This window comes from Caenorhabditis elegans, chromosome IV (genome assembly GCF_000002985.6).
Source record: "Caenorhabditis elegans chromosome IV".
Classification (NCBI taxonomy): domain Eukaryota; kingdom Metazoa; phylum Nematoda; class Chromadorea; order Rhabditida; family Rhabditidae; genus Caenorhabditis; species Caenorhabditis elegans.
This window is the reverse complement of record NC_003282.8, coordinates 15,377,700-15,400,219: the sequence shown is the minus strand read 5'-3', so window position 1 is coordinate 15,400,219 and position 22,520 is coordinate 15,377,700. Positions and strand designations below refer to the sequence as shown.

At 30.2% G+C, this 22,520-nt stretch overlaps 2 protein-coding genes and 113 non-coding genes across 115 annotated transcripts; 53 read left to right on the top strand and 62 right to left on the bottom strand.

Moving 5' to 3' along the window:
• The first annotated feature begins 57 nt into the window (after window positions 1-57).
• Window positions 58-78, top strand: 21ur-10345. Its single transcript, NR_062905.1, has one exon.
• On the top strand, window positions 61-81 carry 21ur-7106. The gene has a single exon (NR_062904.1).
• Window positions 82-279: 198 nt separating this feature from the next.
• Window positions 280-300, top strand: 21ur-8038. The gene has a single exon (NR_062903.1).
• Window positions 301-428: 128 nt separating this feature from the next.
• On the bottom strand, window positions 429-449 carry 21ur-3625. Its single transcript, NR_062902.1, has one exon.
• Window positions 450-741: 292 nt separating this feature from the next.
• On the bottom strand, window positions 742-762 carry 21ur-192. Its single transcript, NR_062901.1, has one exon.
• Window positions 745-765, bottom strand: 21ur-3150. Its single transcript, NR_062900.1, has one exon.
• A 157-nt stretch (window positions 766-922) lies between these two features.
• 21ur-9230 lies at window positions 923-943 on the top strand. Its single transcript, NR_062899.1, has one exon.
• A 183-nt stretch (window positions 944-1,126) lies between these two features.
• Window positions 1,127-1,147, top strand: 21ur-4203. Its single transcript, NR_062898.1, has one exon.
• Window positions 1,148-1,423: 276 nt separating this feature from the next.
• On the bottom strand, window positions 1,424-1,487 carry Y73F8A.1162. The gene has a single exon (NR_062896.1). It is a non-coding gene; the product is annotated as an Unclassified non-coding RNA Y73F8A.1162 (non-coding RNA).
• On the top strand, window positions 1,424-1,487 carry Y73F8A.1160. Its single transcript, NR_062897.1, has one exon. It is a non-coding gene; the product is annotated as an Unclassified non-coding RNA Y73F8A.1160 (non-coding RNA).
• Window positions 1,488-1,655: 168 nt separating this feature from the next.
• 21ur-4901 lies at window positions 1,656-1,676 on the bottom strand. The gene has a single exon (NR_062895.1).
• On the bottom strand, window positions 1,657-1,677 carry 21ur-10970. Its single transcript, NR_062894.1, has one exon.
• Window positions 1,678-1,831: 154 nt separating this feature from the next.
• On the bottom strand, window positions 1,832-1,852 carry 21ur-271. Its single transcript, NR_062893.1, has one exon.
• On the bottom strand, window positions 1,835-1,855 carry 21ur-15434. The gene has a single exon (NR_062892.1).
• A 415-nt stretch (window positions 1,856-2,270) lies between these two features.
• 21ur-956 lies at window positions 2,271-2,291 on the bottom strand. Its single transcript, NR_062891.1, has one exon.
• Window positions 2,292-2,651: 360 nt separating this feature from the next.
• On the bottom strand, window positions 2,652-2,672 carry 21ur-12689. Its single transcript, NR_062890.1, has one exon.
• An 81-nt stretch (window positions 2,673-2,753) lies between these two features.
• Window positions 2,754-2,774, bottom strand: 21ur-1899. The gene has a single exon (NR_062889.1).
• A 295-nt stretch (window positions 2,775-3,069) lies between these two features.
• On the top strand, window positions 3,070-3,090 carry 21ur-483. The gene has a single exon (NR_062888.1).
• On the top strand, window positions 3,073-3,093 carry 21ur-9915. The gene has a single exon (NR_062887.1).
• A 24-nt stretch (window positions 3,094-3,117) lies between these two features.
• 21ur-8035 lies at window positions 3,118-3,138 on the bottom strand. Its single transcript, NR_062886.1, has one exon.
• A 142-nt stretch (window positions 3,139-3,280) lies between these two features.
• On the top strand, window positions 3,281-3,301 carry 21ur-2625. Its single transcript, NR_062885.1, has one exon.
• Window positions 3,302-3,354: 53 nt separating this feature from the next.
• Window positions 3,355-3,375, bottom strand: 21ur-2502. Its single transcript, NR_062884.1, has one exon.
• Window positions 3,376-3,412: 37 nt separating this feature from the next.
• Window positions 3,413-3,433, top strand: 21ur-11123. The gene has a single exon (NR_062883.1).
• A 214-nt stretch (window positions 3,434-3,647) lies between these two features.
• Window positions 3,648-3,668, top strand: 21ur-8479. The gene has a single exon (NR_062882.1).
• A 38-nt stretch (window positions 3,669-3,706) lies between these two features.
• On the bottom strand, window positions 3,707-3,727 carry 21ur-4760. Its single transcript, NR_062881.1, has one exon.
• A 233-nt stretch (window positions 3,728-3,960) lies between these two features.
• Window positions 3,961-3,981, bottom strand: 21ur-1844. The gene has a single exon (NR_062880.1).
• Window positions 3,982-4,116: 135 nt separating this feature from the next.
• 21ur-8713 lies at window positions 4,117-4,137 on the bottom strand. Its single transcript, NR_062879.1, has one exon.
• A 311-nt stretch (window positions 4,138-4,448) lies between these two features.
• 21ur-404 lies at window positions 4,449-4,469 on the bottom strand. Its single transcript, NR_062878.1, has one exon.
• Window positions 4,470-4,935: 466 nt separating this feature from the next.
• On the bottom strand, window positions 4,936-4,956 carry 21ur-12537. The gene has a single exon (NR_062877.1).
• Window positions 4,940-4,960, bottom strand: 21ur-5661. The gene has a single exon (NR_062876.1).
• Window positions 4,961-5,085: 125 nt separating this feature from the next.
• On the bottom strand, window positions 5,086-5,106 carry 21ur-7379. Its single transcript, NR_062875.1, has one exon.
• A 683-nt stretch (window positions 5,107-5,789) lies between these two features.
• On the top strand, window positions 5,790-5,810 carry 21ur-1387. Its single transcript, NR_062874.1, has one exon.
• A 34-nt stretch (window positions 5,811-5,844) lies between these two features.
• On the bottom strand, window positions 5,845-5,865 carry 21ur-12422. The gene has a single exon (NR_062873.1).
• On the bottom strand, window positions 5,846-5,866 carry 21ur-7288. The gene has a single exon (NR_062872.1).
• Window positions 5,867-5,985: 119 nt separating this feature from the next.
• 21ur-1853 lies at window positions 5,986-6,006 on the top strand. The gene has a single exon (NR_062871.1).
• On the top strand, window positions 5,989-6,009 carry 21ur-2842. Its single transcript, NR_062870.1, has one exon.
• A 68-nt stretch (window positions 6,010-6,077) lies between these two features.
• On the bottom strand, window positions 6,078-6,098 carry 21ur-4752. The gene has a single exon (NR_062869.1).
• Window positions 6,079-6,099, bottom strand: 21ur-5251. Its single transcript, NR_062868.1, has one exon.
• Window positions 6,100-6,196: 97 nt separating this feature from the next.
• Window positions 6,197-6,217, bottom strand: 21ur-5252. Its single transcript, NR_062867.1, has one exon.
• Window positions 6,208-6,228, top strand: 21ur-15245. Its single transcript, NR_062866.1, has one exon.
• A 136-nt stretch (window positions 6,229-6,364) lies between these two features.
• 21ur-6860 lies at window positions 6,365-6,385 on the bottom strand. The gene has a single exon (NR_062865.1).
• Window positions 6,386-6,501: 116 nt separating this feature from the next.
• On the bottom strand, window positions 6,502-6,522 carry 21ur-4564. The gene has a single exon (NR_062864.1).
• On the bottom strand, window positions 6,505-6,525 carry 21ur-10411. Its single transcript, NR_062863.1, has one exon.
• A 118-nt stretch (window positions 6,526-6,643) lies between these two features.
• 21ur-4020 lies at window positions 6,644-6,664 on the top strand. Its single transcript, NR_062862.1, has one exon.
• A 65-nt stretch (window positions 6,665-6,729) lies between these two features.
• On the bottom strand, window positions 6,730-6,750 carry 21ur-11083. The gene has a single exon (NR_062861.1).
• Window positions 6,751-6,904: 154 nt separating this feature from the next.
• Window positions 6,905-6,925, bottom strand: 21ur-1655. The gene has a single exon (NR_062860.1).
• Window positions 6,926-7,041: 116 nt separating this feature from the next.
• 21ur-12911 lies at window positions 7,042-7,062 on the top strand. Its single transcript, NR_062859.1, has one exon.
• On the top strand, window positions 7,043-7,063 carry 21ur-4971. The gene has a single exon (NR_062858.1).
• Window positions 7,064-7,133: 70 nt separating this feature from the next.
• 21ur-2135 lies at window positions 7,134-7,154 on the bottom strand. The gene has a single exon (NR_062857.1).
• Window positions 7,155-7,466: 312 nt separating this feature from the next.
• On the top strand, window positions 7,467-7,487 carry 21ur-9277. The gene has a single exon (NR_062856.1).
• On the top strand, window positions 7,468-7,488 carry 21ur-8482. The gene has a single exon (NR_062855.1).
• On the top strand, window positions 7,471-7,491 carry 21ur-7910. The gene has a single exon (NR_062854.1).
• A 135-nt stretch (window positions 7,492-7,626) lies between these two features.
• 21ur-2132 lies at window positions 7,627-7,647 on the top strand. The gene has a single exon (NR_062853.1).
• Window positions 7,648-8,025: 378 nt separating this feature from the next.
• 21ur-6807 lies at window positions 8,026-8,046 on the top strand. Its single transcript, NR_062852.1, has one exon.
• A 1-nt stretch (window position 8,047) lies between these two features.
• Window positions 8,048-8,068, bottom strand: 21ur-4781. The gene has a single exon (NR_062851.1).
• Window positions 8,049-8,069, bottom strand: 21ur-14436. Its single transcript, NR_062850.1, has one exon.
• A 269-nt stretch (window positions 8,070-8,338) lies between these two features.
• On the top strand, window positions 8,339-8,359 carry 21ur-7689. The gene has a single exon (NR_062849.1).
• 21ur-15040 lies at window positions 8,344-8,364 on the top strand. Its single transcript, NR_062848.1, has one exon.
• Window positions 8,365-9,192: 828 nt separating this feature from the next.
• Y73F8A.1159 (Alpha/beta hydrolase) lies at window positions 9,193-9,318 on the top strand (the record flags this gene model as incomplete). Its single annotated transcript, NM_001268933.1, has 1 exon — window positions 9,193-9,318. One exon carries the CDS (start codon window positions 9,193-9,195, stop codon window positions 9,316-9,318), a length of 126 nt encoding a protein of 41 aa, NP_001255862.1.
• On the bottom strand, window positions 9,287-9,307 carry 21ur-3201. Its single transcript, NR_062847.1, has one exon.
• A 101-nt stretch (window positions 9,319-9,419) lies between the features above and the next one.
• Window positions 9,420-9,440, top strand: 21ur-13894. The gene has a single exon (NR_062846.1).
• Window positions 9,441-9,481: 41 nt separating this feature from the next.
• 21ur-8405 lies at window positions 9,482-9,502 on the bottom strand. The gene has a single exon (NR_062845.1).
• A 215-nt stretch (window positions 9,503-9,717) lies between these two features.
• Window positions 9,718-9,738, top strand: 21ur-15061. Its single transcript, NR_062844.1, has one exon.
• Window positions 9,739-10,229: 491 nt separating this feature from the next.
• On the top strand, window positions 10,230-10,250 carry 21ur-11756. Its single transcript, NR_062843.1, has one exon.
• A 213-nt stretch (window positions 10,251-10,463) lies between these two features.
• 21ur-5334 lies at window positions 10,464-10,484 on the top strand. Its single transcript, NR_062842.1, has one exon.
• Window positions 10,485-10,687: 203 nt separating this feature from the next.
• On the bottom strand, window positions 10,688-10,708 carry 21ur-492. Its single transcript, NR_062841.1, has one exon.
• 21ur-10319 lies at window positions 10,689-10,709 on the bottom strand. Its single transcript, NR_062840.1, has one exon.
• A 244-nt stretch (window positions 10,710-10,953) lies between these two features.
• On the bottom strand, window positions 10,954-10,974 carry 21ur-992. The gene has a single exon (NR_062839.1).
• On the bottom strand, window positions 10,957-10,977 carry 21ur-4690. The gene has a single exon (NR_062838.1).
• On the bottom strand, window positions 10,958-10,978 carry 21ur-10068. The gene has a single exon (NR_062837.1).
• A 514-nt stretch (window positions 10,979-11,492) lies between these two features.
• On the top strand, window positions 11,493-11,513 carry 21ur-6985. Its single transcript, NR_062836.1, has one exon.
• Window positions 11,514-11,617: 104 nt separating this feature from the next.
• Window positions 11,618-11,638, top strand: 21ur-12987. Its single transcript, NR_062835.1, has one exon.
• 21ur-13329 lies at window positions 11,624-11,644 on the top strand. Its single transcript, NR_062834.1, has one exon.
• Window positions 11,645-11,924: 280 nt separating this feature from the next.
• Window positions 11,925-11,945, top strand: 21ur-5787. The gene has a single exon (NR_062833.1).
• 21ur-11046 lies at window positions 11,928-11,948 on the bottom strand. The gene has a single exon (NR_062832.1).
• On the bottom strand, window positions 11,929-11,949 carry 21ur-12805. The gene has a single exon (NR_062831.1).
• Window positions 11,950-12,178: 229 nt separating this feature from the next.
• Window positions 12,179-12,199, bottom strand: 21ur-323. The gene has a single exon (NR_062830.1).
• Window positions 12,200-12,447: 248 nt separating this feature from the next.
• On the top strand, window positions 12,448-12,468 carry 21ur-14654. Its single transcript, NR_062829.1, has one exon.
• 21ur-8937 lies at window positions 12,450-12,470 on the top strand. Its single transcript, NR_062828.1, has one exon.
• On the top strand, window positions 12,451-12,471 carry 21ur-913. Its single transcript, NR_062827.1, has one exon.
• Window positions 12,472-12,747: 276 nt separating this feature from the next.
• Window positions 12,748-12,768, bottom strand: 21ur-11805. The gene has a single exon (NR_062826.1).
• Window positions 12,769-12,775: 7 nt separating this feature from the next.
• On the top strand, window positions 12,776-12,796 carry 21ur-3955. The gene has a single exon (NR_062825.1).
• Window positions 12,797-13,019: 223 nt separating this feature from the next.
• 21ur-275 lies at window positions 13,020-13,040 on the top strand. Its single transcript, NR_062824.1, has one exon.
• On the top strand, window positions 13,023-13,043 carry 21ur-1892. The gene has a single exon (NR_062823.1).
• Window positions 13,044-13,100: 57 nt separating this feature from the next.
• On the bottom strand, window positions 13,101-13,121 carry 21ur-8471. The gene has a single exon (NR_062822.1).
• On the bottom strand, window positions 13,102-13,122 carry 21ur-2688. Its single transcript, NR_062821.1, has one exon.
• Window positions 13,123-13,253: 131 nt separating this feature from the next.
• Window positions 13,254-13,274, top strand: 21ur-5928. The gene has a single exon (NR_062820.1).
• Window positions 13,275-13,326: 52 nt separating this feature from the next.
• 21ur-12067 lies at window positions 13,327-13,347 on the bottom strand. Its single transcript, NR_062819.1, has one exon.
• A 198-nt stretch (window positions 13,348-13,545) lies between these two features.
• On the top strand, window positions 13,546-13,566 carry 21ur-1413. The gene has a single exon (NR_062818.1).
• A 361-nt stretch (window positions 13,567-13,927) lies between these two features.
• Window positions 13,928-13,948, bottom strand: 21ur-3758. Its single transcript, NR_062817.1, has one exon.
• A 168-nt stretch (window positions 13,949-14,116) lies between these two features.
• 21ur-4817 lies at window positions 14,117-14,137 on the top strand. Its single transcript, NR_062816.1, has one exon.
• Window positions 14,138-14,332: 195 nt separating this feature from the next.
• 21ur-982 lies at window positions 14,333-14,353 on the bottom strand. Its single transcript, NR_062815.1, has one exon.
• Window positions 14,354-14,428: 75 nt separating this feature from the next.
• On the bottom strand, window positions 14,429-14,449 carry 21ur-3147. The gene has a single exon (NR_062814.1).
• Window positions 14,450-15,097: 648 nt separating this feature from the next.
• 21ur-14511 lies at window positions 15,098-15,118 on the bottom strand. Its single transcript, NR_062813.1, has one exon.
• Window positions 15,119-15,125: 7 nt separating this feature from the next.
• 21ur-9475 lies at window positions 15,126-15,146 on the top strand. The gene has a single exon (NR_062812.1).
• A 377-nt stretch (window positions 15,147-15,523) lies between these two features.
• 21ur-6871 lies at window positions 15,524-15,544 on the bottom strand. Its single transcript, NR_062811.1, has one exon.
• A 1-nt stretch (window position 15,545) lies between these two features.
• On the top strand, window positions 15,546-15,566 carry 21ur-434. Its single transcript, NR_062810.1, has one exon.
• A 374-nt stretch (window positions 15,567-15,940) lies between these two features.
• On the top strand, window positions 15,941-15,961 carry 21ur-3582. The gene has a single exon (NR_062809.1).
• Window positions 15,962-16,114: 153 nt separating this feature from the next.
• Window positions 16,115-16,135, bottom strand: 21ur-6769. Its single transcript, NR_062808.1, has one exon.
• An 881-nt stretch (window positions 16,136-17,016) lies between these two features.
• Window positions 17,017-17,037, top strand: 21ur-2596. The gene has a single exon (NR_062807.1).
• Window positions 17,038-17,307: 270 nt separating this feature from the next.
• On the top strand, window positions 17,308-17,328 carry 21ur-4052. The gene has a single exon (NR_062806.1).
• Window positions 17,329-18,021: 693 nt separating this feature from the next.
• On the top strand, window positions 18,022-18,042 carry 21ur-8641. Its single transcript, NR_062805.1, has one exon.
• A 16-nt stretch (window positions 18,043-18,058) lies between these two features.
• Window positions 18,059-18,079, bottom strand: 21ur-5467. The gene has a single exon (NR_062804.1).
• Window positions 18,080-18,456: 377 nt separating this feature from the next.
• 21ur-3412 lies at window positions 18,457-18,477 on the bottom strand. The gene has a single exon (NR_062803.1).
• A 44-nt stretch (window positions 18,478-18,521) lies between these two features.
• Y73F8A.20 (SERPIN domain-containing protein) lies at window positions 18,522-21,760 on the bottom strand. The gene is made up of 9 exons (NM_070454.4): window positions 21,693-21,760; window positions 21,513-21,639; window positions 21,402-21,465; window positions 21,228-21,342; window positions 20,644-20,930; window positions 20,485-20,595; window positions 19,872-20,240; window positions 18,990-19,180; window positions 18,522-18,899 (listed from the first exon to the last, which is right to left on the bottom strand). Exons 1-9 carry the CDS (start codon window positions 21,715-21,717, stop codon window positions 18,563-18,565), a joined length of 1,626 nt encoding a protein of 541 aa, NP_502855.1. The 5' UTR covers window positions 21,718-21,760; the 3' UTR covers window positions 18,522-18,562.
• 21ur-13736 lies at window positions 19,246-19,266 on the bottom strand. Its single transcript, NR_062802.1, has one exon.
• Window positions 19,612-19,632, bottom strand: 21ur-3573. Its single transcript, NR_062801.1, has one exon.
• On the bottom strand, window positions 19,615-19,635 carry 21ur-13248. Its single transcript, NR_062800.1, has one exon.
• Window positions 20,322-20,342, top strand: 21ur-2288. The gene has a single exon (NR_062799.1).
• Window positions 21,409-21,429, bottom strand: 21ur-14000. Its single transcript, NR_062798.1, has one exon.
• Window positions 21,761-21,981: 221 nt separating the features above from the next.
• On the bottom strand, window positions 21,982-22,002 carry 21ur-7329. Its single transcript, NR_062797.1, has one exon.
• Window positions 22,003-22,145: 143 nt separating this feature from the next.
• 21ur-11628 lies at window positions 22,146-22,166 on the top strand. Its single transcript, NR_062796.1, has one exon.
• 21ur-13972 lies at window positions 22,149-22,169 on the top strand. Its single transcript, NR_062795.1, has one exon.
• 21ur-7185 lies at window positions 22,150-22,170 on the top strand. The gene has a single exon (NR_062794.1).
• Window positions 22,171-22,250: 80 nt separating this feature from the next.
• On the bottom strand, window positions 22,251-22,271 carry 21ur-10787. Its single transcript, NR_062793.1, has one exon.
• Between the last annotated feature and the right edge of the window lie 249 nt (window positions 22,272-22,520).

The window sequence follows — 22,520 nt, the reverse complement described above, 5'->3', positions numbered from 1 at the left end:
TTAAAAATTCCACTGTTTCAATGAGAGTGTGAATTAATGCCTGTCTTGTTATAAAATTGCTATATCTGGTTTTTTTGGTATCTCAAATGATAAGCTGGAATCAATTAAGAAATTACAAAAAATTCTTTGAAAGTAGATTTTCGAAAAAAAAAAAGGATAATTATGGGAAAAATAGAATAATTAACAACAAATATTACAGAAGAAATAAAATTTGTATTCAAAAAGTGTCATTACTGTTTCAAAAAATCAATAATTTCTCCGATTTTATATTACTGACAATAGGGGGTGTTCACCAAAATTTTAATTATTCTAAATCATTTTCAAAATTAGAAATCAAACCAAAATCAAAAAGTCTTATTTTTGAAACGATGAAAAATGCAATGCTATTCCAGAAAAGTTTTATATACACTTTTAAGAAATTTTTGGTAAGTTTGAATATGACACAATTATTGATTCCAAAAAATTATATTAAAATTTGAGAACATTCAGAAAAAGTAGAAAATTGTGAATTTTAACAATCAATTTTTTTTGAAATTAACTGAACATTTGGGATATTCAAAATACATAACTTTTTATTAAAAATAAAAATTTGAAAACTCTTGAAAACCACCATTTTCTACCGTTTCTAAAATCTCTTCTGCACCAAAAAAAAATTCGGTAAAAAATTATCGAATTTTATTTTTTCGAAACAGAAAAAATAGAAGAAGCTATTCCAAAATTCAAAGCTTTTGCGTATAAATTTCACATTGAAGCAACTTTGTAATAACGAGAAACTTAACTTCAAAATATAAGAACATTCAGAAAAAGTAGACATTTTTGAATTATAAATTATAAACGCTTTAAATTAGTTTTATGTAATTTTTTTTTGAAAATTTGCTGTTTCAGTAATTATTAAAATGGTGATGCTTATTTGTTAAATTGTTTTTACTAGCAAATGCTATGAGATTTTGGAATATCAAATTTTCTAGACCGTTTTCTGAAGTTCATTAAAGTTAATATTTCTAACAACCTCCTGATTTTTACCAAAAACCCTTAATAAATCTGCTAGCAAAAAAAATAAATGTTTTCGTTAATTTTATTACAGTTTCAAAATTATGGGATCTGGAAAAATTGTAAGCAGCAGTATTCGTCTTGTTGATTACCTAAGTTGAATTCTCGAAATATAGAAAAAAAACATTATTGCGCGGAAACACAAAAATTCCTTCCAAAAAAGTGAATTATCAGTAACCCAGAAGAGAGAAATCAATACAAAAAAGAATCAGGCCCCCTCTACCGACAAACAAGTCGCCGTCAAGTACGGTCATGTGTCTCTTTTTCTCTCTCTCTGATCAGAAGACTAGATTTTCTGATTCTCTTCAGTCCAGCACACTATCTCATGGAATAAATATCTTCTATCTTTGAACTGTGCGGTTGGAAGTATTTAGTGGAGAGAGAGAGAGAGAGAGAGAGAGAGAGAGAGAGAGAGAGAGAGAGAGAGAGAAAAGTGATGGGAAGTTGAAACTTGACCAATACGACGATTTTTTCAAATTAAGCGGGCTTCTTGCGTTGAACGATCAAAGTTTGGAGGTGATTGATTATTTGGATCGATTTGGCCTTCGCAATATATCAGAAATCGTTTTTATCACGAGAAAATTTTTAATTTCAGTAAAATGGAAATTGTAAGTAAAACGATACGAATGGGATTAAAGGAACACTGAACATTTTATGGAGGTTGTGAAACAATATTCTTTTTTTTTGTTGCAATTTTTAAAATATTCTACCGTAAGTCCTAAAGTCCTAAAGGGAAAACTTGGATCAATTTTTTGAAATATTATTAAAGACATTTTTGCGGCTTTAACACAAATTGACAAGATTATTACCGTTGAAAAGTAACAGGGTTTATGAGAATGTTGAAGCAATATTTGTTTTTTTTTTTTTGAATTTCCCGGAAATTTTAAAGGTCGTATCACTATTCTTCTAACTGTGTGGTAGAAAAGGATGAAGAAAACTTTAAAAAATGTTGCTAAATCATTGAAATTTGAGAATAAGTACATTACTCTGCACCCGACACCGCGCGGGGCTGCCCTCAGAAATCTGACAATATGTCGGCTGCTACTTTTTTATTACGGCACACTTTAGCAGAGTTTTTTTTGAGTCTGATAGCGCCCGACATCTTGCGGGTTCCCCCAAAAGGATTGTTGGTGAAATGTCGGGTCTTGTAAATTGCTTCTCAATATAAAGAGAAAAGCATTTTCAGAACTTTTCCGTATACAGGTGTTGTTAATGAAAACTGGATTCTGAATTTTTGGACATTACTCTTGTTCTAACGAGAAATAATTACATGGAAATTTTGAAACAGTAATCTTTGAAACATTTCCAATTAAAAAATTTTATTTTCTAGTCATTTGTAGAAAAGTTATTAGTGAAGTAGGCATTTTTAAATAAACTTTCAAAATGGTAGGATCTCGTACGAAAATATGTTTTACCTCTCCTCCAGGGTATCTCACTGTTGTAGAGCAGTACTCAAAAAAAGCAGAAAATCTAAGTATATGAAGTTTACCGTTTCTATCTATTACATCAAAACTGGTAAGAATATTCTAGAAAAAAAGAAAAAAAACTTTAGCATAATTAGAAAAATACTTCCCTGAACAAAATTAAAAAAAAGAAAACTCAAAATTTCGAAAAAGCACAAAGCACCTTTGTGTCCTATTAAATTTTAATTCAAATAACTGTGAAACAGTAAACTTTTTGAATTAGCATGGCACCTACTTTCAACTATAAGTAACAAGTTGTCATTGTCCTTTAAATTTTTTCAAAAAAATTTATTGAGACATTGAAACAGTTTGAAAAAATTATTACTTTGTGATATTTTCTTCAAAAATGATAATAATTTTAATACTAGACAAAATCTGACTTAAAAGTCCAAATCGTGTTTTTTAAAAATACGTTCAATGGAAAATCCGATTTACGATTTTTATTGGCTATGAGTCTAGTTGAGACTAGTTTTCTGGGAACGAATCGGAACAAAAAACTTTAAAAAAATTTCTGTTTCAGACAGAATTTTATCCACTTATTTAAATTAAAGTCAGATGGTATTCCTCGTGACTGAGAAAATAAAAACCTCATTTTTTTTCAGGAAGAGGGAGAGAAAATATCATACTGAGAAAGTTTTGAGTCTGTCTTAAAAAGGAAAATGTGAAACAATTTTTCATTCAAAACTAATTTTATCAGCAAATTTGGAACAAAACAATTTTACTGTTTCCGGTAGAAGTGAAATTTGGTTATCTCACTTTAAAATTGATAAATAGGTCGAACAAAAAATTGAAAATTTAGTCACATAGTCGAATATTATTGCAAAAAAAAAGAATCTTTTGGCAGCAGTCTACTACAATTTCATTGAACTGAGAAAAATTAGGTCAAGTTGAAGACTAGTTGAAACATTTTATTTGAGATTTTAGCTCCACTACAATCCCGCCAACCAATAATTTTTTATTTACAATTTCAAGTTTTGGAAAATTTTATGCGCCATGTTTCATAAATTCACTAAAAATTCATTCAAACTTTTGTTTGGGTTGCTTTCTAATTATTTTTTATTAAATTTCCTAAAATTCGAATTCAAAGTACTTTTTCAAATAGTTGTTATACGTTAGTCTACAAAAAATTGCAAATATGTACTTCCAAGACCCAAATTTTTTGATAATTTTAGTATCAATGCTATGTTTCCATCCTTTTTTTAAATTTTGTTTCATCAATAAGCTCCGAGTACAACTTCTAATAACTTAATAGCGAAACAATGTTTTTCCAAAAAATCTAATACTGAGACATTTTTTTGGAGAATGCCAGTAATATGTACTGTTTCACAAAAAATACGTTTTTTTTTCATTAATAAACTAGAAGCGAAAATTATAACTTTACGAAGAAAAAGTTTGAAAAAGTTGTAGTTTCCCTACTGTATAAATTAATTAAACCACTTTTTAACAAACTCCAAAAAAGAAAACGGAATCAAAGGATGTTTAAATTTACATTAAATATGCACACAGTGAAACAATTTTCAACTTCAGAAAATAAACTTTTGACAATTTTGAAAATGTGTACAGTTTCCCAAAGCGTCAGATTTTTATAATATTTGATTAATTGTTCGGCGAAAAAGAAGATAAATTAAGTTGTAAGAAAAGTCTGGTCAAATATGACTTTTTAGTGAAACAGTAAAATTTTGTTCAATTTACACATATTCCGAAAAGGAATCGAAGACGTTTTTGAATAAATCTAAATGTTTTGATGAAACAGGAAAATTTTTCAAAACTATGACACTGTCGCATATTCAAAACTCTATAATGCCTGAATTTTAAGATATTTGAGACATACGCAGGCACTAAAATATTATGAATTTTTCAAGCGACGATTCCCAATAAAGTGGCAAAACTGAGATTTTTCCAATTTTCAAACAAACATATAAAATTTAGAAAATTTCTGTGAGCGTTCTAAAGCAATCAATCCGAAAACCGAAAGATTTTTATATGTTTTGTGTGAAACGGTAGTTTTTTTAAAGACATTTTCACGGCATCTCATCAAACCATTGTGGCTCAGAAATTTTCCCGTGAGACGTCGGGCGCTATTAAATTTTTTGTTTTTCCGATAATCGAAAAAAAACCTTATCAAATCAGAAAATACAGTAAAGGTACAAAAATTCTGACTAAAAAACATCCGTAAATCAGTTATCAGTGGGGAAGAGAAAAAGTTTCTGCGACGAAATGAAATATCTCTTCTCACTTCCACCCATATAATCACCATGCCTAGGATCATCTAAATTTTCTGATAAATTGCAAAAAGTCTGATAACATTTTCATCTTTTTTGTATTCTGCCTTATCTTATCAGAAGATAATCTTAACTTTCAAAAGTCACGTTTTTTGAAATTCAGGGATTTTTGAATATTTGAAGCTTAAATTATTGCATTAAATCGTCATAAAGTAAATTTAATTATTGTTTCGTTAGAAATTGAAAAGCTTATAAAACCAATATGAAACAGCACAATTTTTCGAAATTTCAAATTTGTCTACGGAAAAGTAGAAATTTTTTAACGCGCCAAACTACTTGTTTTTTGTAATAATAAAAATATGACGTGCTCAATATCTGAACAAATTGTGCTAATTTTTTACTCCCGACATGAAACTGTAATAAAATTTTTATATAAAAATTTGGGATTACGCTTGGGATTAGATTAGTATCTTTTTAACAACGCGAGTTTTTGTTTCCCTAGAAATGAATCAAGCGCCCGACACCTGACAGGCCGCCATAATGTGCGGTAGAGTCCGCTTGACGGACCCGGTTTTTGTCGGCCGCAGACAACAAATGCAAGATGGATCTTTGAACTTTTTACACAACACTTTTACGCGTACATATTCCACAACAACTAAAACTGGAAAAACGAGTCGAAAGGAAGAAACAGAACAGCTGAGACAGTTTTTGATCCAAAATTGATTGTAAACATGGTGATGACTAGATTGTAGTGCAAGAATTGAGAAAGTGATAAGGAAAATAAATAGAAAAAGGTGTGAAAAGAATTTTGGAAGTGATGAGATTATAATTTTATTTATTTACTTTTTTGAGTTTTAAAAATAATTTTACAATCTAGATACTAGAACGTTGAATTGATATACAATTTTTGTTTCCAACATTTTTTTTTGGATTTAAAAAAAACTGATTCGTACTAATTTGTTTTCTAGAAAGTCAAATATTTGGGATTCTAGAGCTCATATTTTTTACGGTTTCAAACTTTTCTCAAGTTTGAATATTATTTTCTTAAAACTGATCTAGTGTTTCTCGATTGCAATTCTTCTGTTCCTATACTTGCACCCGTCGTGTTAATTTTTTTTTCATCTGACATAACTTCCAAAGTCTAGTTTTGCTTCAAAAAAGTTCTGTAAGAAACAGTTGAAATTTTGCATTACCGAAAAAAAATCACCGTTTCAGAATAGCCACATGAATAAAAATTGTGTTAATACCAATAATGAAATAAATTGGTCAAGAAATTTTTTAGAAAAAATTATTTTTTCTGCATTTGGTAGCGTTTCAGGAACATGAGGTTTCCAACACAGTTTACCAAGAGTGGAACGATGCAATAGAGAATGATTGTAAATTACACTTATTGTAACATCGTGAAACCGATCGAACTCGTTTTTCTCTTTTTCAAAATTTTCATTAACTTAGAATATCAATTTTCATTACATTATGGTGTTAACGAAATGTGGATCGCGGCCTGGACTTGATATGGACCACCGAAAACAGTGAAAAAAATTTATTTGAATTTCTCGAATTTCAGTTTTATTTTTTAAACGATTATTTGAAATTAACGTATAACAAATGAAAGACATTTAAATAGATGATTTTAATAATATGGCCGGAAAACTAAAACAATTCATTTAGCTCTCAACAAAAAAACAATCAGAAATAGTGGAAAATATTTATTTTGGTAACTGAGCCATATTAGTGAGCTACTGCATAGTTAAAGATTTATTAGAAACATGGAACGATGGCAGATCACAATATTTTTTAAATTTTCAGGTCCCAAATTTATGGAAAACTTGAAAAAGTATCAGAAAAAAATTGAAAAAAATTACTGTTTCAAAGCTCTTAAATATCAATTTAATTTTTACTTCAAATTGTTGAATTAAAAGTTTGTTTCAATTAATAATATTGCAAAATGATTTTAATGATAATTTTTACTAACAAAAAATTATTTGAAAAAAAAAACGCTAAAATCGAGAAGCCCAATAAGTCACCAAAGAATGAACTCACTTTTCACCTATTATGAAACGGGTCGATTCCGGGTAAGTGATAAGTGATAACAATAGTTTTTGTACGTCATTACCTTATCAGCAGTGATTCATAAGTCTCGTGTGAACACAAATAGGTAGTAAATTATGTTTTGTACATTCTTTTGGAGTAATGTTGTATTGGAAACTTGATATTCTATATGAAAACTTTGGAACAGACAAAAAAAAACCAAAAAAAAATTTCGGTTTCACGATGTTATGATAACTGCAACTTTTATTGGATTTCCATTGAATACTGCCTTTGTGAATCGGTTTTCGTATATACAAAAAAGTTTATAAGTAATTTATAAAAACTTAAATTCGAAAAACTATAGAAATTATAAAGTTTCATTAGACGAATAATATTGAAGAATATGTTGAACTGATTCATAAAATTCATGAAACTGTAAATTTTTGTGTTTGCACAATTTTTTGTTACAAGACAATCATAATAATAATAATGATTCTGACACACAAAAGACGAATTGTTTACTACATATGTAGTTCGAGACTTTAAATTCTAAAAAAAAAGGTAGTGAAAAGGGATTTTTTGGCAAATAATGTTTCAGTTTTTTAATTAAAATAAGTATTTAAAAACAAAATAAATTGAAGAAATACAAATTTTGAACTGTTTCATAGAATTTATGAAACTGTAATCCAAATTCTAAAAGAAGTTAGTGAGAAGGTTTTTCGGAGAATAACGTGCCAGTTTTTGACTAAAAACAAGTATTTAAAAAGAAAACTTACTAAAAAGCTATTATGAACCAAAAGCCATAATTTATGACAACTGTTTCAATAAAGTATCTTAAACTTGATCGAAAATAGAACAAACATTATTGTGGTAGCTCGATTATTGATTACTGACTGGGTTTTGAAATGAGTAATTGATCTTTAGAAATTATCATTAAATCTCCATTCGAATGCATTCGAAATAATCAAAATCTAACAGATGAAACAGAAAAAATATATATAGAAAAAAAATTAATCACAAAACATTTTTGAAAAATTTTATAAGAGTTATAAGAAATTTTTCAATTTGTAAATCAGTCTAATGGTAACAAGAAAAAAGATCAAAGTTTGTATTTCCAAATTCCAACAATGAAATTTCAAATCCAAAAATACCAAAGACTATGTTGAAAAACAAAAAAAATCTTCCAAATCTTGTAACAAAGATATTTTAAAAACAACTGTTTCAAGAAGGTATTTTAAATTTGAGCAGCATTACAAAAATAATAGAGAAGTTTTTGAAAAAATAACACTTCAAATTTACGATTGAATACTCAAAGTTCGGATATGTTGTTTATAAAAATTTACTGAAAAAGTCGATTTTGTTTTAAAACTTTGTTTTTGACATTTCAATAACGCAAAATAACTTCGCAGGTTTTTAAATATATTCGATGAACTTCCATAATGAACAATTTGTCGTTTCAAGACTAGACATAGAAATTTCGACGAAAATACAAAAAGTTGCGCAAAACGCAAAACAGTTCTAATAATTGTCAGTTTCAATAAGTCGATTAATTGTTAATTTAGTGATGGTATTTGTTTCAATCCTAGTTCCTATTTTTGCGAAAATAAAAAAAAAACACACTAACAACTGAAAAATTGCAACTAGAAATATTTCGAAATCTCCTCATTATATACCCTAAAATCTGTTATGAACTTTCAAAAACCGTTTCCAACGACGTCACGAATTCACTATTCTTATCATTTTCTCAATTGATACGAGAACGAAAAGATAGGCGACACGAATTAAGAGAACTATCAAAAGACAAAGTGAAACTTTTAAAATATCACATTATATCGAAAAATAAAGAGGAATTTCTGAAACAGTAGGTTTTTTTCTATGAATTGTAAAAACGAGGGCTGTCAAATCAGTCGAGATTTTGGTAATATGACAACTTTCTGCAAACATATTGCTTGGCCGATTATCTACATATTTGCACTAATTAAATAAAACGTGTTGTCGATTGCCTGGGTTGCCCCAGTTATCGGCCAACGTCGAGGACGTTCAACGCTGAGCTCATGGCTCCCTCACTCACCATCACTCAGCCGTCCTCAAACACCCCAATTTGATCCTTTCGTTTTCCACTAAAACCCTAAAAACCCTTTATTTAAAAAGCCGCCATTTTGTTCCGATGCAAACGCGCCCCGCTAAACGCCATGCAGCGTTATCGCGGAGTATCGTTTGCGCGGTACAAATGATTCGGTTTTTTATAGTAAAGCATACAGATTAACTCTCGCTTCTACTTTTTTCCGATTTAAAATATATTTTTTGTTGAGTTTTTCCATATTTTCTCAACCCGTAATTTCGAGGATACACAGATAACCTCGTTGCGGTTCCTTTTAGCCCGATTACACGTCTTCAAGTCCGTTTCCCAACATCACTCTACTGGCCTAATGCTCATCCGCGCTTATCGATTACCTGCTCCGAGTCCATCCGCGCGAATTGACAGTCAGCGGGTCTTCCGACACCCACCGGTCAAGCTCACGTGTCAACAAAACGCCACTCCGATTAAACCATAATTTCTTCGTCTCTTTTATCAAATCTAAATGAAACAGCAGTAAAAAAATAAAAACTGTTATTTCAACACTTTTTTTAAAGATGTAAATTTGTTTAGCTCTAATTTTAGCTTATGAATCCGACCATAAAGTTTAATACTGAATCAAATAGGTTTTTCCAAAACTTGAGTCTACTATGGAATGGTTATCGGGTCACAAAATATTTTAAAATATTATTTCAGATATTCAGTGAAACAGTTATTTTCTCTCAACCATGTTCTGTTTCAGAATGTTTTCCTAAGCGAATTTGAAAAACCATATGACAGCTCTATTGAAGTAAAATTGGTAACAAAATCAAGAAAATAAACTCGAAAATAGTGTTTCAAGAGACAGACAATCGAATTTGAAATATTTTCAATTTATTCCATACGAACCTACACTCAAAATAAAAAAAAACTGCGTGGCGTGTACTGCAGAAAACCTAGTATTTAGGCCCCGCCTTTTTCTCGTCCACTCACGGAGAAAAGGCAAAAATTTGGGGCCCAACCAATATCAGGCCGCCGACATCCTGCGGGTTCCGCGCGCCGCTATGTTTAACTCGTTGTGGGCGCGGCAAGCTGTCCCCGCCCGCTGCGAGTTAAACATAGCGGCGCACGGAACCCGTGAGATGTCGGCGGCCTGATATTGGTTGGGCCCCGAATTTTGCCTTTTCCCCGTGAGTGGACGATAAAAAGGGGGCCTAAATATCAGGTTTTCTGCAGTACACGCCACGCAGTTTTATTATTTTCAGTGTATGCTTCAGAATGTTTTCCTAAGCGATTTTGAAAATAGAATTTGAAAAGATAAAGTAGTAGTATTGTTTTAAAGCAACTAATGTATAATAATTTCTGTTTCAAAAAGTTATTTAAAATTCAGTCAAATTTTTCAGAAACTAGTAATTACAATTTTCAATACAAAATTGAACTTACAATTCGAAAATTTGCTTTAAAAAGTTGAGTATATTTAACGAACTCATTATTTACAGCATTTTAAATCAAAAATCAACAAATATTTCTTACGAGTTTTTAGAAATTTCAGCAACTATGCAAACTTGTTTAAACATTTGTTTGTTAAAATAAAAAGTACGTTTTCGACTAGTTATTAAGTATTAGTTTTCAAAAACTGGCTGCTCGGTGGACTTTCTTAAAATAATTATTCAAGTTCTCATAGAATTTCAAGGTTAACTGTTTTTGGAACTTTGCCATTTTATCTTTATCTTTAGATAAACGATCAATTTGAATCAGAAGATTACTTATTCTTGTGTAATCTACTTATTTTCTAAAATTGGGCAAAATTTACAATCTCGAAATTATGTCAGATGTGTAAAATGAAATATTGATGACCAGATCTTTTCTCACACGTTGTCCAACATTTAATGGAAATCTGAAACAACAACGTCGACTCATAGACTACGTGAAACAATACTTTTTGGATTTTTCTGCATTTTTTTAAATCGGGAACTGTTTTTTTAAGTATTACAGTTCATTCTGATAATTTTCCATTTTTAACGTGAAAGAAAAGTTGGAACAAAAGACATCATTACAACTGTTAATTGAATTGTGTTTAAGCTCTAAACTTAATTTTTTGCTGTTAAAAAAATGTTTTTCAAATCACAAAAATTTATGTTGAGTCGGTAATGCAATAATGTAACAGAAGGAGTGACACCATTTCAGAACAACTTGAAACAATATTGTTTGGAAATTTTTCGTCGAAGAAGATGTTTTGATTGTTTCATGAAGTTTGTAAAGTAAAGCTAGTTTTTTTGGAAATATTACAATGCTAATTTTTTTTATCAATATGCGAAAATCACGAATTAACTATTCAAAAAATCAACAGGGACTAGTTTTCACACGGTTTTCAGATATTTTAGAACGTTCGGTTGCACACCTTGCTAATTTTTTTCCGCTCAAAATGTATCACAACAGTAATTTTCAAATAGTTTTGAATTTGAAATAAATGGAAATTTCAATTCGAAACAATGTCTGTTTTTTTTTTGAAATATAAGTTTTATGTTTTTGGAACATTACAAATTGGGAATAAAAAGTTGTTTATTCGTTCATAAAACAGCAAAAATTCAAAGCATTTTGAAACAAATTTTGTATAAAAGTTTACGACTGTTTCTTGGAGTCAGTGAATCAAGCTAGTTTTATAAATAGTAATTTCGATATCACTCTCGAATTGATAAATTGATAAACGGCATCTGTTAAAGCAAATTGAAAATTTAAAAAAAAATCATCGGGTGTTTCACAAAATTTTCAAGTAATTGTTCAATTCATTTTGAAATTTCCAATCTATCTTAGATTCCTTCAGATATTCAGTATTTCAAACGGTACACATTTATGAGTGAAGTTGCCGTTTTTTCAAAGTGGAATCCAATAAATACAGATTTTTACACATTGTTCGAATCTTCTAGAAATTTCAATTTCAAATGTTTTATTTTAAAAAAGTTTGAATTTTGAGTAGCTGCGGAAAAAAATCAGTGTAATGGGAAAACTTGGAATATTTACTGTGAACTTTTTATTTTATGAAAATTTCACTAAAATTGTCGGTTTCAATATATTTTCAAAATTCAGAAAAAAATTGAACAATAATTGGATCCAATTGTTGAATTTTAAATTTAACTGAAACAGTTAAAACAAGTTATAGACTATTTGAAACACTTCTTTTTGTCTTTAATTTCTCTTTTTCAGATGAGAAACTTTAATTTTAAGTTTAAGAATAATTATTTTTGTTGAACATTTGACAAAATTTACGAACTCAAAATTATCTCAGGTGGTGTCGAAAATAAAACATTGATCACTAGATTTTTTAACACAAAGTTTGCAGACATAATTGGAATTTTGTTTCGTGAAGTGAAAAAGCAGTACCAATGAACGACCAAGTTAAAGTTCACTTAAAGACTACTTGAAACAATATTTTTGGGATTTTTATATTTCATACACATTTCAAACAGATTTTTGGAAAAGTTTCTGGTTTTTAAAATGGATTTTTTATCTTTGAAAAATCCATTTTGTAGTTTCACGAAAAAAATTATACAAAATTTCTGAATTTGGAAGAAATTTTCAACGTATGTTTCATGAAGTTATCAAAAGTTTTACTGAATTTGGATTTTTTTGTTTTAGCGGATTTTTTACAGCCTACTGATAATTTTTCCACGTTTCTCAAGCTTTCGAAGGAAATATTAATTTTTTTCACTTTTTAGTGTAAACTTTGAATATCAATTTTTTCAACAAAAAGTTACCAAATTAAATTAATAAATATTTGTCTTTTTCATCAGTCCCATCTAATTTTTTGCTGCAAAAGAGGTTTTTCAAATCACAAAAATTGAAGATGAGTCCTTGTTCTATTCATAAAATACGAAATGGAAAATTTACTATTTTGTTTAAAATTTATCTGCTATTTCATGAAGTTGGTAAAGAGAAAGTAGTTTTTTTGCTATTGTTACGAATGTGTTTTTCTTTTTTGCTTAAAATGTAACAGAAAATAATTTTCAAACGGTTTTAAATTTGAAATAATCGGGTTTCTTTTTGTAAAATACAAAAAATGTCATCCATAAATGTCAAACCAGAAGGAAGTGAAACATTGACTCTAATTTCAAAATAGTATTATTTGGAACTTTTTTGTGGATTTAAAATTTTCGACTGTTTCATGAAGTTTGTAAAGTAAAACTAGTTTTTGATAAATATTGATATATAATTAAAGAACATTGAATCCCATTTTTTTTTGTTTTTAAAACATTGAAAATTCAAGATGTAAAGTTTTAAATTAGTTGATGAGTCTACGACTGAACCAATGTCACTAAAAAAAAGCCCCTATCAAAACTACTTGAAACAGTTTTGTTTTGAAACTGCTTTGTTGGATAAAAAATGTTCGTCTGTTTCTTACAGTTTGTAATATGAGGACTTGTTTTCTATGAATAATTCTTGCACTACCAAGGAAGTTTTAAAATTTAAAATAATGTTATGAGCGATGAAAATGTTTCATAAAGTTTTCAAGTGCTTTATACAAGTGGAAACAAAAACCACCTTTTTTAAAACTTTTCTTAAATTACCATCTCGAAACCTAATTTTTTTGAAAAACAATAAACAAGCAATAAGTATTCAAAAAATAAGAAAACTTTCAATAGTTTCACTCTAAGTTTTTTTTTTTAATTTTACTAATATTTTCGGTTTCAAAATTTTTAGAACTTTTGTGAAAATTTTGAAAAGTTGATTGAATCTGATTCAGGCTGTTTCTTAAAATTATTTCAGGAGTGGAGGAGAAATATCAAAGATAAATGTACTAACATATCAACAAACAAAACGAAAACAGTTTGAAGGATACTAAACCGTAGCGTAGCCCGCTAACTGTCTGGTGCTGCATAACATCAGAAATTTATAATTGCAGATATGTGTTACTTGTTTTTTTGGACTGATTTGCCCGATGAAGAGAAAACGTGCTAATTCTGAATTTAAACAATTTTAAATAACTGTCAGAAAATATATTGGTTTCTTTATGTTTTTAAATTTCTTCAAGTTTTCAGAAAGTATTACCAAAAATTTTTATCACATTTTTTGGTGTCAGTTGAAAGAAATTAGGTTTTTTTTGATTGATTTGCGTTAAAATGAATCAATAACTAATCTTAAGAGCAATTGGGACACGTTGAAGACTAGTTGAAACAGTTCATTTAAACTTTAACTTCACATTACCTTCATCAGAGTTAATTTCCAAAACGGAAATATTCATGAAATAATATCATGTTTCATATAGCTATCAAAAACGCTTTTGACTTTTGACACACTAGTGGGTGAATTCTGTCCCGAACTACTTTTTAAACACATAATTTGCAATTATGCAAGAAATTTTTGCGATTGTAGCCTTAACATGAAAAAAACTCAAACCGAATTTTCCACCAAATTAAGATACAAAATCTTTAAAAAAAACTATATTTGTTTTAAAAAATCGCACAGTTATTGGGAAAACAATATAACCAAAAACATTATTCAAGGATTCTATAGAGATCTTGAGTAGTTTCTCTCTAATAAAACCATTAAAAAGTTCAATATTTTCTAAACATTATGTAAGTGTAAGAGAAATTTTTAAGACATTAGTACCACATCAAAAGGCCATTGGAAAACTAAAAAATATATAAAAACAGTTAAATTCACATAAAAGACAAAACAGTGTATTTTAATTAATTTCTGAAATTTTTTAAATCTATTTGTGAATTCCTGCCGGTTTATTGGGTTTAAAGTAAAAATTCAAATATATTCTAGCAAATAGTTTAAAAATAAGAAATCATTCAGTGAAACAGTGTCAATTCAATATAAAATAAATATCTATAAACCCAAAAATTTGAAACAGTTGAAACTATATTTGACGATCATTAAAACAAGAATCGAGAACAAAAAAAAACATGTTTTACGGAAAATTTTTTCTGGTTTTCCATATGATCAATAAAAAGTTTCTGTCATTTCAATTGATGACAAAAAGTTTTATACAGACATTAGAGAGTGTGGAATAACAAGAGAGGTGTAGAGATGCAGACGAATTCGGGAGGAGGACAATTTTTAATGATAAGAAACTAGTCTCTGGTTTGGTGAGAGAACTTTGATAACGTTTGCAAGAATTTTGAAAAACTGTTAAATTTTTGGAAATTTTACGAAACTGTAACAAAAGATTGGGCAACTACTTTGCAAGTTTGTTTTTTTTTGTTTAAAAGTCATATTTTTTTGAAGAGCCACTACATAACAGTTTTGAACAAAAAACCTTTCATTTAATTCTTAAATAGAATAAACTACTATAATTGGGGTTCCTGTGAAAACAAATTTATTTAAGATTATTTAGAAACTGTAAATGTTTGTTTTTCAATCATTGGAAAATACTATTTCAAACAATATAACATTTTTAGGGATACTAATAGAAATACATAATGGGTCTCAAAACAAAAGTAGCTAGACCCCGCGCACAATTCTTTGATTGTGACGTCACAGACTACATAGGCTACATAGGATACAAACTATAGACGTTCAGAAAATATATCTAGCATGTTACTCATTAGCTTCAGATACAAAACTGCGTATTGCGTACTTCTGAAAATTCGGGCGAGGGGTCTAAAAATTTCAATATTATGTTAAAAATTATTACAAAAAAAAAAAAAATTCGATGAAAACTTTTTGCAACCGATGATGTTTCAAAATGTTCATAAATTAATGAGATGTTAAAATCTTGATTAGATCTGTTTAGATTTCTCATTAATTTATGAACATTTTGAAACATCATCGGTTGCAAAAAGTTTTCATCGAATTTCTTTTTTTTTTGTAATAATTTTTAACATAATATTGAATTTTTACGTAGCAAATTAACGTAGCAAAATCTAAATTCATTCAATTATTGGAGAAAAAATGAACTAATTTCGAAAAGACGAAGACATGCCCACTATTTTTTCGAAAACTTCCTAGAGTGACGTTAAAATCAGGAGCTTTTTAATTTGAGTATAGAATATAAGAAAATTATTCAATTTTTCTCTGTTTACCTGTGTTATAAAAAATCCTCAAAAAAAATCGCAAATTGAAATAATTCACTGTTTCATGGTGTTCACTAAACACAATTTGCATTGTTGGACCACTCGAACATTCGCTGATGATATAAAGTTATTTTATAGACTTATACGTAATTCTCGATACTATTGTATTTTTTTTAGTTTTCCATTGACTATACATGAAAATTTTCATTTTAAAATGTTATTAAAAAATCTTAGAAAATCGTTTTAAGCTTGCATTCTTCCAGATTTCAAACAGAAAAATTTGTTCTAAAATAAACATCAGTTCACCAATTTTTGATACGGAATATGTTACATAGTTGAAACATTGTTTTTCATTTTACATGAAAACATTTGAAGGTGGAGTACTGAATTCGGAGATTTGACTTGGCCCAAAACTACCGAATTTTGTGAAAAGACGTTCTGTAAAATTCTCAAAAAAATGTTATGCTACTTCTGCCTCACAATTACAAAGTTTGAAAACCCTCATTTTACAATATTTTAATCTAAAATCTCAAACTACATTATACAATTTTGTGTACAAATTGGCCGATCTGGTACCTTGATCAATAGAATATGTATTGAAGGGTTGTAATTAGGTTCCATTTTGGCAAAATTTCAGGAAAAATTTCAATTTCAGATTTTAGCTGAAAATTCGAATTTTCGTTTAAAATTCTGAACCACTTTTGAATCTTTTTACAACATCTCAGGAAAACTTACTAGAAAAAACTATAATAATATGTTCAACCGAACACATTTCTTAGACGTTTCTATGTACCATGAATACAATTTCCGAACGTTGTGACTGGTATTTCAACGGTTCTATTATTTTTTTTTTCACACAAAATTTACAATTAATGTGAAACAGATTTTAAAATATTATTTAATCCAATAAGTTTACTTCCAAACTTTTGAAAATTCTTATTGTAAAAACCGGCAAAACATTTCAAGTTTAGTTCTAAAAACTGGAAAAAAAAGGTTTTTTTTACATTTTTGTTCGAGATGTTTTGTAAGATGACAATTCAATGAAAATTGTTGTTAAAAAATCTAAATTCATAATAACTTCATATGTTTACTTACCCCGAATAACCCCGAAACCCCGAATAAAAAAAACCACTGTTTCGTTTTTTATGTAAATTTATTCGTTTTTATATGTTTTTTAGTAGAGAATTTGTAGATGTCTCATTCATCATAGTTTCAACTGTTTCTAACTATTGGTCTAAAAATGTTACCAATATTTACTTTAAAGATAGTTTAAACAACTTTTTCATAGATTTTCTTTGTATCATAATTTTTGACCGAGTTTTTTTTATTAATTTAAGGTATTTTTGTTAGAAAAGTCTGAACAAAAACACAATTTAAGCGAAAAATGCGCTTTCGATAAAATTTCAAAAATTGTCAAAATTCACTGTTTCAGCGATTATGTAAGTTAAACCGTTTTTATAAGTCAATAGTAAACTTGAATGTGGAGTAGCGCCAGTGGGGAAATTACTTTAAAACACGCCTATGGTGCCACAATGACCAAATAGCATAGTAAACAATTTCCTAATTTTTATATGATTTTTTTGAAAATTGAAAAATCTCAGTTTACGATGAATTCCAATTTGAACCTCCCGCCAAGTGATTTTATCGATGGAGCGCGCTTGTACGAATTAATTTTTATTTGGTGTTATTTTTTCTTATTTTCCACCGATTTTTCATGTTTTCTGTATATTTTTACATGAAATTCAAAGGAAAAATCAAGAAAAATGCGAATTATTGTTTGGGAATTTAATACAGATTATGTTTTCACGATCAGGAATAGTGAGATAGTTGTCCACCACAAATTTTGCTGAAATCGGGAAAAGATTTTTTTTTTCGGTTTGAAAATCAACAAAAAAATCTTCTGGAATTTTCATATAAAAAGTTTTTTCCCAGTGCAAATAAATCAATTTCTTGACAAATAAACAGTTTTAAATTTTAATGCGCCCACATTGTTGAATGGCCGTTTTTTACCAGTCGTAAAAGTAGATTAAACTCACTTTTGTTCATCTTTCTACCACCAAAGTTAGAAAAATCTAAAAAATTTGAAAACACAATTTTACCGAAAAATGCACTTTCGTTAAAAATTTGTTAAAATTCACTGTTTCATCGATAATGTAAATTGAACCATTTTTTAAAGCTAACAGTTCAAAATTGCAAAACAAATCGAAATTATCACAAATTTCATATTAAAAAAACAAATGAACGATTTTTGAGAAATTACCTGATTTATACAAAGTTCATGAAACAGCATAAAAAGTGACTGAATCATATTATCGAGATATTCGGGAAATCACGGCGAAAAGGCCAAAGTTGGGACCCCAATAAATATCTGGCTACCGACATCTCACGGGCTCCGCGCGCCGCTGCGTTTAACTAGCTGTGGACTTGGCGATCCTGTCCCGCCCGTTTCGAGGAAAATGTAGTGGCGCGGGGAACTCGTAAGATGCCGGCGGCCTGATATTGATTGGGGTCCCAACTTTGGCCTTTCGCCGTGGCCGACATCTACCGAGTTCAGGAAAAATTATTGCAAGTAGCTAGAAGTTGTAAAGATGTCGGCTGCTACTGGAAAATGATTTATAATGATGAAAATCTCGAGCATACCAATAAAAATTAACTAATACAATTATCTAATGACAACAAGAAACCGACTCGAAAAAATTTATGTCACCCAAAAATCATATACAATTAACGTTTTCTACGGAAAATCCTATTTGCCAAACGTCTCCATCCACTAGATTTGCTCTTTTCAATCACTTTTTCTTTCGGGACATCTACAACTTTTGTACTCGTTGATGAAGATTTTGTTGAAGAAGTTTCAGTAGTACCATTTGAAGATGAACTTGAATTTGACTTTCTTTTCTTCTTCAAATTTGAATTTTTAATCAAAGCCTTTTTTGCTCTTTTTCTATCCTTTTCCTTTTCTTTTTCTTCAGATTTTCGGACTTTTCTCAGTAGTCTCTGTTTTCGAGTAATCTTCGTGTTACGTCTCTTTTTGGTGATGATGGTACGGCGATGGCGGATTCTGAAAAAAACATAATATTGGTTGAGAATTAAATGGAAGCAATTTGATAACAGTTTAAAACAGAAAAAGTTAAAAAAAAACAATTTTTACCTCTCCGGTGCATTAATAAAAACCTGTGAAGACTTTGGCGGTGGGCTTCCAAAATAAGATCCAGTGAATATTGGAATGCCATGAACCATCACAATGTAGGAAAATGGGGAATCAATCCGACCAGAATAGGATTTATGTTTCTCCAGTAGAGAGTCAGTGGAGATACGATCGTGGAAGGTTTTGTGGAGCGTCTGAAAGATAATTTTTATATATTTTGGAATTTGTCCTAAATTGTGTCGGTTGCTTTATAAGTAAAAAAGTGATACCAAAAAAAAAATTACTTTTTCCGTTCTCAGTCTAACTAATATAGAGACAATGAAACAGTGGAAAATTATTCTTGAGTTGTTTTTAAAAAAATGTTACTTTCAAAGTTTAACGTTTGAAAAGATGAATAATAAAAAAAATACTTTTAGAATTTCTTGAAAATGGGCAATTTTCAGTTGTGAGCTTTTTGAAAAAAATTCGGTCAAGCCTAGTTTTCATTTTTAGAATTTAAACAAACAAAATAGTGAAAAATCACAGCGTTCTAGATTTGAAGCAATTTCTAGTTACTATAGAACATGTTTGTTGAATTTCCAAACATTTTTCAGGACTTGAAGACAGTCTACTATGGTTTTACATTGGCTCTAAGTTAACCGTTATATCATTCCAAAATTTCAGTTTTCGTTTATAAGCACATCGTGAAACTGTAGAAACTTTGAAAATTTAGAAGTTTGGGTAAACTATTGTCTACTGAATGCTTTAAAACGGTAATAAAAAGATTTGCTGTGGGCACTTATATGACCTGTTACCCATAACTTGCCGGTAGCTAATAGTGCAGAACGCCCAAGTTACAAAGTCCCACTAAACGTCGGCTGCATTTCATAACTACACACAACTCACCGTCTGCGATTTCTCTCCATTCTTCTTCACATTCGCACTAATCCCCGAACTTCCAACCTTCAAACTAGCCCAGTGCCACAATGAAGCCATGGGCGGAGCCTTTTGACTTTGTCCCAAATCCGGTTGAACTCCGTGTCTCATCAAATTCTTCCACAAATCTTGACAAGAACTAGCAGAAAATTGAGGAATAAGTAGGTGACCATCAAGGATCCAATCAGATGAGTAAAGGGTGTCGAGCATTTTCGAAAGAGCTCCAGTGGTGAGTTGACGATTCGAGTATGGAAGGTTGCCAATGAAATGAGGGCGGAGGATCAGAAGACTTCCAAAATTGGTAGATGAAGGGCCGAAAGTGAATGGGAGCTCAATGACCTGAAAAATGTGTTTTTTGATTGAAAAAAAAATTACTGTTTCTCACAGTTTTTGAATAAAATTTCTAAAATTATCAGGCAGTTATCGAGTCAAAATAAGTCAAAAAAAATGTTTCGCGGCCAAAAACCTCCGCTCAGATTTTTTTTTGCTGACAAAGAGGTAGGCATAAATAGGTAGGCAAATAGGTAGGTAGGCAGGTACATCAGCCTGAAGAAGAACCTGCCAACTCTTTTTAGCTAATTACCTCAAAGTGATCCATAAGAACTCTGCGGTAAGTTGTGCGAATTTCGAAAAACTCCTCAAACTTCTTCCTGTGAAAAGTACACGCAAATCGATTGAGCCCTGCTTTCTTGGCCTAAAATTTCAAAATTTTCAATTTTTGATCTACAATTTCCCTTCAAACTTCTCCATGCCACGTGGCATTCAATCCAGCTGATGCGTATCCATTTGTAGTGAACAGAGCTGGCCGGGACACAGAAACGGGATGAAAAGTGAGTGTATTCAGAAATTTGATGACACGAGACGGGCGGATCGATGAGAAAACTTGTTGAGTTGCCACGTCATTGCTCCGAATCATGAGCTCCCGGCTTACGGTAGTTGTCTGTTGCTCATCTACTAGGAATCTGATGAAGCAGTAGAATTGGTGAGGAGCACCGAGTTCAGACAGCTTTTGAGACATTTCACGGATTTCTGGAAAAAAAGTTTTGGAAAAAAAATCATATTGTTTTAATGGGTTCAACTATTAACAAAACTGAAAATTTTATTGATATTACGCCGCCGACATCTCACGGGTACCGCGCGCAGCTGCAAAATTTTTGCCTTTTCTCCGTGAGTAGACGAGAAAAAGGCGTGGCCTAAATATTAGGTTTTCTGCAGTACACGCCACGAAGTTTTTTTATTTTGAGTGTATGAAACTGTAACCATGAAAAATTATCTAAATTTCGGAATTATTACTTTTTCCTTTCAATTTAATTTTCCATAAAATACCTTCCATATCCTTATCAGTCAATCCAAAAAGTCTCTGTAATGTCTGTGTCATTGCGTGTTCCGATGCAAGTGTCACAACCACATACATCATCAGAGATGGCGCCGGACTGTAGATCTAAAAGTTTGGCGGGATTCAAAATTCAAAATTTCTACTCGAAAACTAGAGAAAATTACCATATTAAATTGAGGACTTCTTGAGAAAATGGGACAAGTTGTGTTGAGGCATGCAGTCGTCCATCTGAAACGGAAAAGTTTAGCGAAACTTCAAGAGAAAAGTATTTGTACCTAATTGCCGGCGAATCTCCTTCTGAGGAATTCGAGCTTTCAGTTGATTGCTGATTTTTTCCAGTTACAATTGATACTATTTTGTGGAATGGATTCCATTTTGAGCGAGTTTTTTTGCTTCGAGATTCTACAAAAAATTGGTTTTTGTCGGAGGTTTTATGAAAAAGTTGAGCGACTTACCAGTACTTTTTGAAATGTCAGACATTATTACGGAATCGGAGAATCAATCGATGAAATAAGGAAATGATTGGATTTGTGGAAAATATCCACGCTTCTATTTTATTGATTTTTAAGGGGGGGGGGGGGGAGAGGGTTTCAAATTTTTCACGGAGTCACGTGTTTTATTAAATTAAAAATTCGTAATTTTAATCTTTTTCATATGTTTTCTTTTGAATTTTTTTGTAAAAATTATATTTCCCTCACTATAATTTTTTATTCAACAAAATGCGTTGAAAGTTTTTTTCAGAATGAACAAAAAATTGCCAAAACACTACGTTAGACTTTAAACCTGAAAATTTAAAAACCAACTGAAACTGACAACAGTTTTGAAATTCTAATTTCTTCACCATTTCTCAATTTCACAAAAATACAGTTTCAAGAAGGTTTTATGAGGACTGTGATTTCAACAATTAATCGTTTGACTTTTCGTTTCTAAATATGAAAATTAACCAATTTTTCACGTCAAACAAAGAAAATTAGAACAAAATGGATTTTTGACACTCTTTTTCAGTTTCTGGCTGGCTAGCGTCCTCTTTCGTAGAGCTGCAGTGTCAAACAACGTAATGAAATGAACACTGTGAAATTGTACTTTAGTAATAAAAGCAATAATCAAATATCAATCACCACTGTTTCAACAAGGTGTACTTTTTTAAATTGTCGTGGAGCAAAACGACAGGTTCAAATTATATTCAAAACTAAACATAAAAATTTGACTGAAAACGACACTACAGTGCATTAAATACTCAATGTGGTTGGGTCAATTTTACAACAAAAAAAACCTGACCAATC

What these genes read in the sequence shown, in the direction of transcription:
- Y73F8A.20 (NM_070454.4), bottom strand. Translation starts at nt 21,717, where the DNA reads ATGTCTGACATTTCAAAAAGTACTG. An exon ending in ATGCCACGTGGCATGGAGAA is followed by an intron (nt 20,596 to 20,643) that starts GTTTGAAGGGAA and finishes TTGAAATTTTAG; the next exon opens with GCCAAGAAAGCAGGGCTCAA. An exon ending in TTCTTATGGATCACTTTGAG is followed by an intron (nt 20,241 to 20,484) that starts GTAATTAGCTAA and finishes CACATTTTTCAG; the next exon opens with GTCATTGAGCTCCCATTCAC.